Below are 14,124 nucleotides of genomic sequence, written 5' to 3'. Positions count from 1 at the left end.
TGCCAATTTTGGGGTGCAGGCTACAGCACCAAGAAGAGACATGGCAGAGCTGTAGAGGCTACCATGTCACAGCCATTGCCCATGGCCCCAACATTCCCCTAGAGCGGAAAGCATGAGGCTCATGCACCTGGAAGCTGGAAGCTGGGAAGCAGGCTCACAGTCCCTGACCCCCATCTCAAGCCCCAGAAATAGATGGCTCACCTCAGACATGGCGCTTGAGTCCCTACACACTTCCTTCCCTGTCACTGGCTTCCATCCTCCATTCCGTTTCCAATCACACTAACCTACTGAGGGCATCTTGTGTTCTGTCAGGAGAGCCCACCGAGCTGGCAGAACCAGAGGTCCTGTTGAGCCCAGCATGCACCCTGGAAGGGTGCAAGACTCTGAGGAAGGGGGCAGTTCCACTAATGCGGCTGGGGACCAGTGGTTCCTTTGCAGAGCGGACACTGTGGAGGCAGACAGAGGAGTCCACCAGGCTCCCGGGACTGGCCTCTGGGGTGTCAGCAGAACCAGACACCCAAGTTCATGAGGCTCAGAGCTGGGCCGGACACTGCATCCCAAAGCACAGGACGTCAATGCAGTGAACAGGATGTGGCTTTTGGATTCCTGTGGGACACACAACTTATCAAAGATGGAATTCTTGTAGACACAAGATATCAAGGCACTAGCAGCCAAGCTAAGAATCAAAAGACTACTTGGGGAGAAACCCGCTGGCTGTCCTTGCCCCACACACAGTCCACCCCCTTGCCCGCACGTCAGGGGCTCTCTCCCATGGACAGTGTGGACCAAGCACAGCCCCTGGCACACAGTAGGCACGTGCTTATGTCAAATTCCTGCTCGCCCACTCAACCTCCACAGCCTGAGTTTGCACACCAGGCACTGTGGTAGGCCCGGCTTTAAAAGCATTCACAGCCTCCCAAGGATGACTGACCAAGGTTCCAACTCAGTGCTGTAATAAGTGTGATGATACAGACGTGCCAAAGGGGTAGGGAAGACTCTGGGCAGCAGTTGTGACCCAGCCACTCTTCGTTCTAAAATGTGAGGAAGGCTCTGGGGCAGGCGCTCCACTGGTCTCTAAGGTAAGCCAAGTCTGGTGGTTTCTATACACTAACAATAAAATATCTGAAAGAGAAATAAAGAAAACAATCCCATTTATAGGAGCATCAAAAACAATAAAATGCTTAGGAGTAAATTTAATCAAGGAGGTGAAAGACCTGTCCACTGAAAATGATGTGACATTGAAGAAAGACATTGAGACACAAGTACGTGGAAAGAGTGCTCATGGCTTGGAAGAACTAATATTGTCCATTCTACCCAAAGCAACGCACAGATTCAATGCAGACCCTATCAAAATCCCAATGGCATATTTCACAGAAATAGAAAAAAACATTCCTAAAATGTTCATGGAACCACAGAAGACCTCAAATAGCCACAGCAATATTGAGAAAAAAGAACAAAGCTCAAGGCATCACACTTACTGACTTCAAACTAAACTACAAATCCATAATAATCAAGACACTATGGTGTTCACATAAAAACAGACACACAAAAAAACCAGAATTGAGGGCCCAGAAATAAACCCTCATAAGTTAATATTTGACCAGGGAGACAAGAACACTCAATGGGGAAAAGGTAGCCTTTCCAATACATGGTGCTGGGAAAACTAGATATTTACACTCAAAGGAATGAAATTGGACCCCGATCTTCTACCACTTCCCAGAATTAACTCAAAATGGATTAAAGATTTAAACTGAAAGTTTAAGGTTATCTGAAAGGCAACCTATGGAACGGGAGAAGATATATGCAAGTCATATTTCAGATACCCAGAATATATAAGGAACTCATATAAATCAACAGAAAAAAAATCCAATTAAAAAATGGACAGAGGACCTAAATAGACATTTCCCAAAGAAGACAAACAAATGGCCAACAAGCACATGAAAGGATGCTCAAAATACTAATCATCACAGAAATGCAAATCAAAACCACAGTGAGATATCACCTCACAGCTGTCTTAATGACCATCATCAAAAAGATAAGAGATAACAAGTGTTGACAAGGGTGTGAAGAAAAGGGAACCTTCCTATACCATTGGTGGAAATATAAATTGGTGCGGCCACTATGGAAAACAGTATGGAGGGGCCTCAAAAAATTAAAGACAGAACTACTGTATGACCCAGCAAGTCCACTTCTGGGTTTTTATTTAAAGGAAATGAAATCATTATCTTAAAGAGATATCTGTACCCCCATGTTCAGTGCAGTGTTATTGACAATAGCCAAAACGGGGAAACAACCTAAGTGTCCATAGACAGATGCATGGACAAAGAAGAGATACACACATACACACACAAAGGGATATTATCCAGCTAGAAAAAAGAAGGAAGTCCAGCCGTTTGTGACAATATGGATGGACCTAGAGGGCGTTATGCTGAGTGAAATAAGTCAGACAGAGAAAGACAGATACTGTATGATTTCACTTATATGTGGAATCTCTTTTTTTTTTTTTTTTAAGGCCAAACTCATAGAGACAGAAAAGAATGGTGGGGATGGCCAGTTGGCTCCGTTAGTTAGAGCGCAGTGCTCATAACAACAACATTGCCGGTTCGATTCCCACGTGGGCCAGTGAGCTGCACCCTCCACAATTAGATTGAAAACGACTTGACTTGGAGCTGACAGGTTCTGGAAAAATACACCGTTCCCCAATATTCCCCAATAAAAATTAAAGAAAACAAAATCTGACTCAAAATCGCAAAAAATAAAGAAAAAATAAAGATTCATTAAAAAAAAGAAAAAAAAGAATGGTGGTTGCCAAGAGCTAGAGGGTGTGGGAAATGGGAAGATGTTGGTCAATTGTAAAGTTCCAGCTATAAAGTGAGTAAGTTCTGGGGATCTAAGGTACAGCATCGTGACTATGTTAACGATACTGCATTGTGAACTTGGAAGTTGCTAAGAGAGTGGATCTTAAATGTTCTCATCACAAATATACATGTAATTATTTGAGGTGATGGATGTGTAACTAACCTATTGTGATCTTTTTGCAATATACACATGCATCAAATCATCTGTACACCTTAAACTTATGCCATATTGTATGTGGATTATATCTTAGTAAAGCTGAAAAAAAATAACTCTTGGAGTTACCAAGGGATATAGCCTCAGCAGCCTATTCTTATAAAAGCAACATTCCAGGGGCAGCCGGATGGCTCAGTTGGTTAGAGCGCGAGCTCTCAACAACAAGGTTGCCAGTTCAATTCCTGTGTGGGATGGTGGGCTGCACCCCTTGCAACTAAAGATTGAAAACAGCAATTGGACTTGGAGCTGAGCTGCGCCCTTCACAACTAGATTGAAGGACAACGACTTGGAGATGATGGGCCCTGGAGAAACACACTGTTCCCCAATATTCTCCAATAAAAATTTTTTTTAAAAGCAACATTCCACTTTTCAGAGTTAACAGAAAAATTCTTTTAGGCAGAAAACACCTCTGTATTTTAAAAAGGGATTGCGATCGTGGAAGCCTGGCTGTCTCCGTTCAGGCTGGCTCCACTGTTCATCAAACGTTGGTAAGGATCCGTGTGCAACACAGCACCTGGCCTGAAAGAGTTGACAGCTTTTCCCAAGAGCCCCAGGCCCATCAGGAGCCTGCTCCTGCACAGCTGTATCTTCTCGGCACATCCCAGGAGGCCGAACGTGTCCCCAGGGGCTCCGGTAACTGACCCTGAGCTCCAAGGTAAGCACGGCACCGTCATCCATCTCCACATGGGAAGGTCCCTCCGCGCCCAAGTCCAAGGAGTGCGTGAGGGGGCTATGTGAGCACCTGTGTGCACTCCCTTTGTCCCAGGGGTCCTAAATTAAACATCCTCTAACCTAGGAAAACCCCGCGTTAATACTGATGTCATCTGCATGACAGTTGTGGAAGACAGTGTATTATCTGCATGATGACACATCCATGTTGGGTCTTAGTTTGCTGCCACTTGCCCTTCCGTGGACTGAAGAATTCGTTCCATTTACCTTCTCCCCCAAGTTTCATCGATCCTCTTTTTTTTTTTTTTAAACATGGTTGTGAAATCGGCTAACCAAAGGAGAAATTTCTCAGCTCCCCACTTCTGCTTTTGAAGGCCATAAAACAGCAAGGGCAAAGTGGCAGACAGCACAACTCTGTGAGGACAGCGGGCCGCTCCGGACTCATCTCCACTGTCAGGTAAGACTTTACCAGCTCCTCTTTCCAACCAGGTCCTAAAGGCGGCTTCCTGTCTCCTCTCCCTTCCTCTGTCTCTGCCTGAGGGCTGGGCTTTTTACAAATGCCAGGTGTACTGTTATGCTAGGACTCGTGGGACATTCTGGAAACAAAAACTGTCTGCTCCAGGTCTCCTAAAAAATACACCCCTGGCTTGGGTTCAGTTTAGCAAATGTTCTCCCCTGGACCCAAAGACGGGCTCTCGCAAGCATTCTCTCACCCACCCAGAATTTTCTGGCATGCTGGCCATGTACAGGGTGCTGAGGGAAGTCACCCACAAAGGCTGCCCTGCAGGGCCTGGCGTGGCCGTGCTCACTCATTCCCTTCTCTTCACACAGCTTTCTCCAGCAGCCATGGCAGCAGTGCCTGAATTCGGTCAATGGGGAGACAGACCAGTAACGTGAGTGGGGTTCCCCTTTCAAGAGTGGGGTGCTATCTGTGCTTGGAGGCCAGCTCTGTCCCCCCAGCTGCCTCTTTCAGTGGCAATCAGGGTTCCAAGTTAACCTGCTTTGAAGGCTGGTTTCCCACCCTCTCCAAGTCCAGCCTTAGGACCCACCGGGGCTTCCTGCAGATGGCAAGCAGGAAGAGAAGATGGCACGTGGGCGATACAGGGGAGCCCTTGGTGAAGTGTGGCCTCAGCAGCAGAGAAGGCTCAGGTTTTAGCTGGGATGAATGTTAGGTCCCAGGGTCCCACAGGGGTGCCGGCCCGCCCTGCCTCCAGTGCTGTCCCACGCGTGTCAGCACGGAACCTGACGGCTTTAGCAGCATGCTGTCTGCAGTTTCCTATCAACAGGGCAGACTGTGCAGGGAGGAAAAATAACTTGTCTGGGACACATAACTGAGCAGGGTCTGTTTCTATTACAGTGGCAACAACAATGACCTGTTCTTTCAAGCTGATGGCCCCAAACAGACCAAGGTGAGGCCATGAGCTTAACGCCCAACCATGGAGGGCTCTGCCATGGAAAGGCTCAAGGAAAAAGGTCTGGGCCACCTTGACCATGGTGTTTCATGCTGGAATGACTCTCACCTCCTCCTGTGAACAGGTGCAGGACACACTGCATGCTGACCTGGTCACTTAGTGAGTCACCAGTCACTCACTAAGGTTTGGGGCTGGCAGCCATGCTTGCAGAGGGTGAGGGGATGACAGTGGTGATAACATTTGCCGTTTAACGTAGGAAGCCAGCTGTGGCTTCAATGCAAATGTGACTGTCCTTTTAGGGGAGGGGCTCAGCCTCCATTATTCACTGGAGTAAAGCTTCAAGACTTTGAGGGTTAACATACCTGCCCCCGTTAAGGTACAATCATTTTTGCTCCCTGGGGTGGAGCTTATAACAACAAGACATAGATGAATTGGGAACTGAAAGAAAATCATTCAGTTGCTGTTTGATCTGGGACAAGTCAGTCATCCCTGTGGGCTTCATTGAAATGTTTTCAAACCAGCATGACTGCTTTACACGGCCCTGGGTGGGGCGGTTTCTGGCCCTCTGTCACGTGGAGCCTATGCTCTGGGCAGGAATTGATGTCACACTCTGTGTTTCTCTGTGCTGTTCAAGATCTCCTTACCTGTCCCTCCAGCTTTGAAACCATTATATGCTTCAGGACAACCGCAGGGAGGCCTTCGTACAGTTACACAGGTTCCCTGAATAACAAGAAGCAAGCACTTCTATTGCACTTGCAGAACGCTTATGAAACAGCATTCTAAGAAAAAAGAACTTGTGTAGAATAATTTAAAACTTGTTGAATGAGCACAATGTAGAGAAAATCTGATCCTCACTGTCATGAAAAATTACATGCACAGTGTTAGAGCATTAGGGATACAAAAGGTATAGCGTGTAAGAAGGTACAAGGCTCCGGTTAGGAGGAGCAGGTGTCAAAAGATAAACAACGTCTGAAAGGGATTTATTCTAAAATAGCATACAGGGCATGAGAAGGCCCCCACTCTGGTCTGGGTCTGCCTCTAGCTGCCTCGTGCCCTGGGGAAGCCACGTAGCCTCCCTGGGCTTCGCAGACACGAGACCATCATTAGGACCTTGATCACGCAGGCCCCTCCCACCCGTGATGGCCAAGCGGGCATTCCCTGGCCTGACCATCTTAACACGCTCACTGCCTTGGGGTCTCCACAGTGTTCCTTCCAAGACCTGAACCTCAGCTCTCTGGGCGACGGGGCCGTCCAGCTGCAAGTCTCCCAGCAGCTCCACCACTCGAGCTTCAGGAAGGTGGTGTCGGTCGTGGTCACCATGGAGAAGCTGAGGAACATGCCCATTGTCTTCTCCCAGAGCCTCCAGGATGACGACTTGAGGAGCCTCTTTTTCCTCATCTTTGAAGAAGGTACTTAATCAGAGCTGAGGGCAGACAGGAAGTCTCCACTCATTTCCTTCTCAGAAGTCCACAACTCAGCAGACAACTAAACTCCCCCAAAGCTGAAACCACTGTGAACATAAAGGGGTGACATAGTGGGCCCGACAAGCTCAGGGGGGCACGTGGAAGGCCTGGCAGCCTCGGTGACTAAGTGACCACCCAGGATGGTCTGATCACAAATTCCTAACATGGCGGGCGGTCCCGGCCCAGGCATACAACTTCCTTAGCAAACGTCACTGTGCCTTAAGTGAGCCCTGTCCATTCTTCTTCCTCATCTAGGATGACACACCTTTGAAATGTCAGAGCAATCTTTTCCTACCCCTGGAAGGCACAACTGCTGGCTTCAGCACAAGACCACACACACCCTCATTGTTATTTTGTTGCCGGCATACTTTGTCTCTGCTGTAAATGTTGTGTTAACTGTCATGTACCCTCCCATGTGAAAGAAGCCTGTTTCTCTCGCTTTGCTTTCTATCCAGTCCTAGGCATTTCCTGGCTTCACTTCCTCCCACCTCCCTCATTTACCTCCAGTGATTTCCAGCACCTTCCTTACAGGCTCTCCTTTGATTCTAATGCATAAGAGGAGCTGGAGAATTGCCACTCTCCAGAACATTTGCTCAATTCATTGGGATCTTGCTTCTGGTCATGTCCTCAAAATCTTGGCTCAGATATAGCCTTATAAAATTTTTCTATAAGTTTGGACTTTCTTTAGTGAACACCTTTAAAAAGTAGAAGGCCCAGCGATGAGAGAAAAACAGGGAAGCCAAGAACCCAAATTAATCATCTCTTTAGTTGAAACTCCTCTCAGAATAAGACCTTGGTGACTACTCACTCTTGCAAGTCATTCCATCGCCCTCAGAATGCTTTCTCTTACCTTCTCTCCCGTACACCTCACGTCCCTGTTGGGCCAGAATCTTATGTCTGTCGCTCGTCCATAGCAAGCAACAGTGCCGAAGCCTGAGCCCTCATCTTGTGGTGCCAGGTACATCATCCTCACCTGCCACACCTGCCTCCCCACCATACCGCAACTGAACTTGAGCTGTGCATGGCCTGCAAGAGCCTGGATCCTGCCACCTCCCGTTCTCAGGTCTCTAAACAATGCGTGTGCTCCATGTTTCAGAACCCGTCAGCTGCATGTGGGATGACATTTACGAGTGTGACGCGCTGCAGTCGCTGAAGTGCAGACTCCAGGACATAAACCAGAAATCACTGGTACTGTCTGAGCCGCACGAGCTACAAGCTGTTCACCTCAACGCACAGGATATGAACCAGCAAGGTAAGCAAGGAACCTTTGTGCCTCTCTCGCTTCCGATGGCTTGCTATTCTCCACATTGTCAAGGAAGTAGAACATTAAGGCAAACTATCAAGGTCAGTGAAAAAACCTAGAATGAAAAACTGGGTCTCAGCAGTGACACCAGATTGAGTCCCTTAGCTCATTCATTTCCTAGCAATAGGCACGACTCAGAAATTAGAGGCTCAAGCACACCCAGGACCACTGTCCAGCCCGGTCATTCAAAGATGTGCAATGTCAGTGCTCCGTTAGAAAGCGGTCATTTGATGGACGTGACCTAACTGCCTGCGGGTTCTTTCTTCCTGTGGTTGAGGTTGCAAGTCAAATGGTGAAGAGATAACGTGTCCATCCTAGCTCCCAGTCCTGCCCCAGGGCCCCTAGCATCCTTCCTGCTGGACTCCAGATGGGTCCTCGTAGGGAAATCAAGCGAGAACGTTTATCTCTGCTGTAACTGGCAAATCTCCCAAGTCTTGACGCCCATCAGTCTCGGGACCTGCCAGGCACCCTGCTGCTGTGGCCAAGCCCTGTGTGCAGGGGTGCGGCCAGGGGAGCGCAGAAAGGAGCAGCCTGTTCCTCCCAGGACTGATCTGGGACAGAGGCGTCGCGTCCTACTCTCAGCCAGGCCAGGACGAGCCTGTTTCTTTAGAACTGGGTTGTGAGAATGACCTTGGGGCCTCCAAGTGAGACAGTGTCACTAAGGAAGATTCAAATGAGTCTATCTTAGGAGCCACTTTTCTCAGCGAAGCCTCTCCTCGCCCCAGTTCTTCCCACTTGCTGCTCTATGTTCCTGAAATCGATTTGTACCTGATTTCTTTGGGAAGCCCAGCTTTGCTTCTTTCCTTGCTTTCACATTGATCAAATTGTTCTGCTCTTGGGGATGAGCACATCATCGGCCAGTGACATGATTCCTTCCTTCCTTCCTTCCTTCCTTCCTTCCTTCCTTCCTTCCTGCCTTCCTTCCATTTTTAAAAATGAGACCCCCTAATTCTTCACTGCCATGATAGTGGGGCTCTGTGAAGGCCCCAGACCTTCTCTAGGAAAAACCTAAGTCAACCAACTGACCCTGGTGTCTGTGAGAAGCTGTAGGTGGGTTCCCACAGAGGGTGCTAAGCTGTACATGTCCTGGGCTCGGGGTCCAGTGATGGGGCCAGCCCTGCACTCCCGTGTGTCCCTGACCACCGGGCCCCTCTCCTTTCTCCAGTGGTGTTCTGCATGAGCTTTCTGCCAGGAGAAAAACATGACAAGACACCCGTGTGCTTGGGCATCAAGGAAAAGAACCTGTACCTGTCTTGTGTGATGAAGGGCGAGAAGCCCACCCTGCAGCTGGAGGTGAGTGACTGTCAGTGGCTGAAGGGCCCCCCTAGGCTCCTCTGAAGCTCCCCTAACCACCACCGACTTCCTAGACAATGACCTCGCCCCACAGAAAACCTGACAATTTTGTAGACTTGTAAATAAACTTAATGTAATTGTTAAATGCATGCAATTTTCACTCCCACCACAGAAAATCAAATCATTTTGCTGATGTTACTGTGTCCTGCCATTGCTACCATCCAACTGATTACCCAGTGTTAGGGTTGCTCTGTTTGATCAATGGTACTTTGGGAAATTAATCAATTCAAGAAAGTTGTCACCTGTCGTCATCTCCATTCCACTTCCCAAATCACCCTCCCTCCCGCCCCCAGCTCCCAGCCAAGGCTTCATTTCCAAATTGAAGTCATTCTAGCCATGGCCCTTGAATAAAACAAAAAATAAAAAAATACATAAAATAAAATTAAGAAAACAAACAAAACAGCAGGAGTCCCTGTGAACTAGGTACCCCTGGAAGTTTTCACCTCATTTTCACTTTTTGAAAATGTACCACCTACCCTCTGACACTCAGTTTCAGAAAAGCATAAGGCTCCTTCAGTCACACACAGAAAGCTGAGGTCTAAAATACAACCCAGGAGCCCGGTTCCCGGTCCTGAGAGCGGCTTGTCGGTTTCCTCTTGAGCTGGCCCAGAGAACGTCGTCACCAGAGTGTCTTTGTCCCTTCACTCACAACAATTTTTATTTCTATTTTACTGCAGACAATAGACCCCAAAGGTTTATCGAAGAAGATAGATACGCGGTTTGTCTTCAACAAGATGCACAACAAGAGCACGGTGGAGTTTGAGTCAGCCCTGTACCCCAACTGGTACATTAGCACCTTGCAAGAGGGGCAGAGGCCCATCTTCCTAGGGAATCACAAAGGCGGCCAGGATATAACTGACTTCAACCTGGAAGTCCTCCCTCACTAGAGACCTGTCCCCACAGTGCCACATGTGCTACGTAACCCCGAGGGCTGCAGAAGGAACAAAAGGGTTTGCACGTGGTGCCGGCCTGGTTAACGCCCAGCTGCCTGCCCTCCACTGAAGCTCAGGACCCCACCAGCGGGAGGGGCGGCCCAGCCTGCAGGGCCGGTCCTCAGAGGCTGGCCGAGCAGGAGCCTCTCACCTGCCACACACGAGGCCGGCCTGGCAGGAGCCACCACACATTCAGCCCAAAGAAACTCTGTGTCCTCTGCACCCAGTCCCTGATGAGTAAGCACTTAACTATCTATTTATTTATTTATTGGTGGGTTCCTCTACTTAATTTAGAAGCAGCAGCACCTGTGAAAGAAAGAGCCCTGTCTTCAACACCTAAGGAACCAATTTAATTTGGACAAGTGTGCTGGCTTTATATGAAGTCTTTTCACCAGGCTATAAACAAAAAAGCTCAGATTATTTTAACAGGAATATTTGTGAATGAGGAAATATGATCACACTGCTTGAATGATTTTGAAATAAATTTCACTGAAAAAAAGTTTGTCTCTGTGTGGTGACTGGCTTTCCTTGGATGTGACACAGAAGAGCAAAGGCAAACGGGGCAGGGGGCCGGGGTGGTGGGGGCAGCCCGCTTTGCACTGAGTGCCACCAGGCACCTGGGAACACCCATGGCCGGCACAGCCGCCTCCCATCCCCACTTCATTTCTGTTTTTCAACAAAAGGATATTCAGTGCACAAGGTTTACTTGAAAACAGGACCGGCTGGAGCACTATAGGGGCTGAGGGTTGTGGAAACGGCTGCCAACCATTTCTCTGTGCATTTACTCAGCAGAATGTACTTAGCAAATGCTCTGTACTAGATGCACTAGGGCTGGTGAGGCTCCTTGAGGCAGGACAGGCAGAGGTACACAAGCGAAATGAAAGCAGCATGACAAGTAGAGGTCACATACGGTAGGAAAGGAGCGGCCAGAAGTGGCATGTGCTGTGCAGGACAGAGGGTCATGGAGGGTGATTTATGAGTCAGGCCTACAAGGATGAGCAGCAATCCCCCATGGAGAAAAGAAAGAAAAAGTCACTCCAGGTGGAGGAACCGGTGTGAACAAAGGCAGGGGGTGTGAGGAGGAATGCTGCCCATAGAGAGGCCCCAGGGTTGCACAAATCACCAGAAGCAAAGTGAAAACACAAAAGCAACCCTGGGTAAAAGCTGTAGCTCGTATCTCACACAAAGGGAAAATTTGCTTGATACGTAAAGAGTTCCCTCAAAACATTAGGAAAAAACAAGAACAAATATTTAACAAAACAATAGGCAAAAAAATCGAACAAAAATATATTAACAGGCTGTCCCCAAAAAAGGACAGATCTTGGACAGAGTAAAAGATACTCAACATCATTTATAATAAGAAAGGTGAACTAACAGCCCCTTCGAAATATCAAAGTTCTCCTATCAGATTACAAATATCAAAAATTTAACAGCACACCCTGTTGACAAGACTGAGGGAAGACCTGCACTCAAAATCACAGGTGGTACAACTCCTATGGAGGAAAATTTGATAACTATGAAAATCGCAAATGCATATCCCCTTTGCCCCAGGAATTTCACTTCTGGGGATTTATCTTACAGACAGACACAACCCTCATGAAATGATATGCTCAAAATTCTTCATTGCATACCACTTGTAATAGCAAACAATTGTTAACAGCCCAATGTCTGTCAACAAGAGATTGGCTAAGTGAATTATGGGACATTTCTACAGTGGAATGCTATGCAGCTATGGAAAAGAATGAGAAAGCACTCTACACCAATACAGAATCCTCTCCAAGACTCGCTGACAACTGAAAAAGAGCCGGAGACAGACAGTACTAACTTTTACGTAACCAAGGGAAGGGGCGAAAAATAAAGCCATACTTTCCAATGTGCTTGTATTTGATTTGGAAGATTCTGGAACACACATAAGAAATTTAAAAAGTAGTTGTGAGGGGCTGAGGAATAAGATATGTGGAGACAAGCGTGAGAGCAGACATTTCTGCAGATACTTTTTGTATAGTTTTATGTTTCAATCATGAGACTAAATTAACTACTCAGAAATAAAATAATTTTTAAAAAGCATTCTGTCAAAAAACAAAAAAAAAAGGCATATGACTTATTTGAGGCAAACGGCTGAGTGCGCCAGGTGGCAGCGGTCACTCCCAGTCCCCTCCCTTCCTCCTTCTTCACAGCTCTCCAAGCCGGGGCATAGGGTATGGATGGAGATCCCACAACCCTGCAGCGCCCCCACCCCTCCCCCAGGGCTGTCTGCTTTGTAACTGCTGTGCAAAAGGTGGGACGGCTGTTATGAGCAAACCCCCAAGTGGCATCCATTCCACAATGTACCGGGACTGGTGGGAGGCACACAGCCCGTCTGGGGAGACAGCAGAGAGAGGTGCCTGGCTCCCCAGCACTGGTACCACCCCCTTTCCTGCCTGAGTGATTCAACTGCACCCACCTCTCTCGGGTCCAAAAGGCAGAACATGCCAGAACGCGGGACAAATGGTAAAGTCAGCTCACCTTGTGAGGAAGCCAGCCCTGTAGGTCACCTATGTGGGATACACTGGTACAGCCATGTTGGAGAGGAAATCCGCGTGTCTAGTTTGCTTTTAACATGCTGTGTGCCTCAACAATTCCACTATTTGGCAGTTTCCCTCAAGAAACAAGTTCAAGAATGTTTCCTTTAGAATTGTTCAGAAAAAGTTTAACAAAATAAACCCAGAAAGGGCCTAACTGTCCTTTGGTAGGTAGAGGTTAAATAAACCACGGCAAGCTAAAAAGAAAAAGGGTAGTGCTGAAATGGAAAGAGATCAGTAAACAAACCACTGAGAGAAACAGTCAAGTAGCAGAGCAAGTACAGAATGATACCATTTACACGGAGGAGAAAGCAGACATCCCAAATGCATAGCCCTGTGCCTCTGAGAGTAGTAAAGCGGGAGGTCTGGCAGGTACCGACCAGGATGAAAACAGTGGTTCCTGGGGTGGGCTCATCCAGCGGGACCTCAGCTTTATCTGCAATGTTTGAATGGCTCACAAGAAGAATGCATTCATGAATTACTTATGTAATTTTTTAATCCTCTGCATTAAAATGTTCAAAAGGCCTGGGTTCCAATTCCTGGATCTGAGCCCAAGACTAAAATGGACCCCCCAAGGGCTATTCTATTCCTGGCTTGGGGCCAAGTTCTCTTCCCATAACAGTTCCCCATTTCTTTGCAGTAGGTGTCCTTATCCCAAAGAGAGAAGTGGCCTGTTTCTAAGTGGAAACGGCCAGACGATTTGAGTGGGGAGGGACAGAACCCTCCCCCAACTCCAGGACAACAAATACCACCGGAAGCAGGATGTCCTTCCATTTTGTGGGGGCTCCTCCAGCGAGTAACGCACCACCACCACTGCTCCCAACGTCTTGCAAGGAGATCCCACATACTCAAGAGATCACCAGCCAGTGTACTTGGGCTGGTGAATGTGACCTGATGGCTCAGAGTCTGTGACAGGCAGCCCTCAGGGCGAGGCTGTGGCTCCTCCTACAGGCTTGGGTAGGAGTCGGTGAGGGAAGGTGAATGATGCAATGTGTGTGGGAGCAGGGCTGGTCTGATCCAGGTTGGGAGAGGGTGGCTTCTACAACATCCGGGCCAGAGGTGGAAGGGTCAGTCAGGTGTCCTCTGCGCAGAGCTCCTCCCCAACCCCATCCTCATCCCCTGCACAGCCTGGCTGAACTGCCCAGGACATCTGGTCCAAGGGGGAGGGGTGAGGATGACCTAGGGAACTGGTGACTCTGCCCCATTCCTAGCATATCTCAACCACATCCTGGCTCCTAAATTGGCAGCTTGGGAGACGTTCTCCCTGGGAAGTCCACAAGCGCAGCTTCTCTTATTTGCATAAACATGGTGTTTGCTTACACAATCTCAGAGTTCAAATCCATCCATCTCTCAACGCAG

At 48.1% G+C, this 14,124-nt stretch overlaps 1 protein-coding gene across 1 annotated transcript; it reads left to right on the top strand.

Annotated features, from left to right (window-relative positions):
- Window positions 1–4,124: 4,124 nt before the first annotated feature.
- IL1B (interleukin 1 beta) lies at window positions 4,125–10,703 on the top strand. Its single transcript, XM_019713991.3, has 7 exons — window positions 4,125–4,198; window positions 4,573–4,634; window positions 5,099–5,150; window positions 6,358–6,562; window positions 7,713–7,868; window positions 9,085–9,212; window positions 9,950–10,703. The coding sequence occupies exons 2-7, from the start codon at window positions 4,588–4,590 to the stop codon at window positions 10,157–10,159; spliced, it is 798 nt and encodes a 265-aa protein (XP_019569550.1). The 5' UTR covers window positions 4,125–4,198; window positions 4,573–4,587; the 3' UTR covers window positions 10,160–10,703.
- The last annotated feature ends 3,421 nt before the right edge of the window (window positions 10,704–14,124 follow it).

The sequence above is a fragment of the Rhinolophus sinicus genome, chromosome 2, assembly GCF_057876585.1.
Source record: "Rhinolophus sinicus isolate RSI-liver-muscle chromosome 2, RSI-T2T, whole genome shotgun sequence".
Classification (NCBI taxonomy): domain Eukaryota; kingdom Metazoa; phylum Chordata; class Mammalia; order Chiroptera; family Rhinolophidae; genus Rhinolophus; species Rhinolophus sinicus.
The sequence above is the reverse complement of the archived record's forward strand: the minus strand, read 5'-3'. Positions and strand labels throughout refer to the sequence as shown.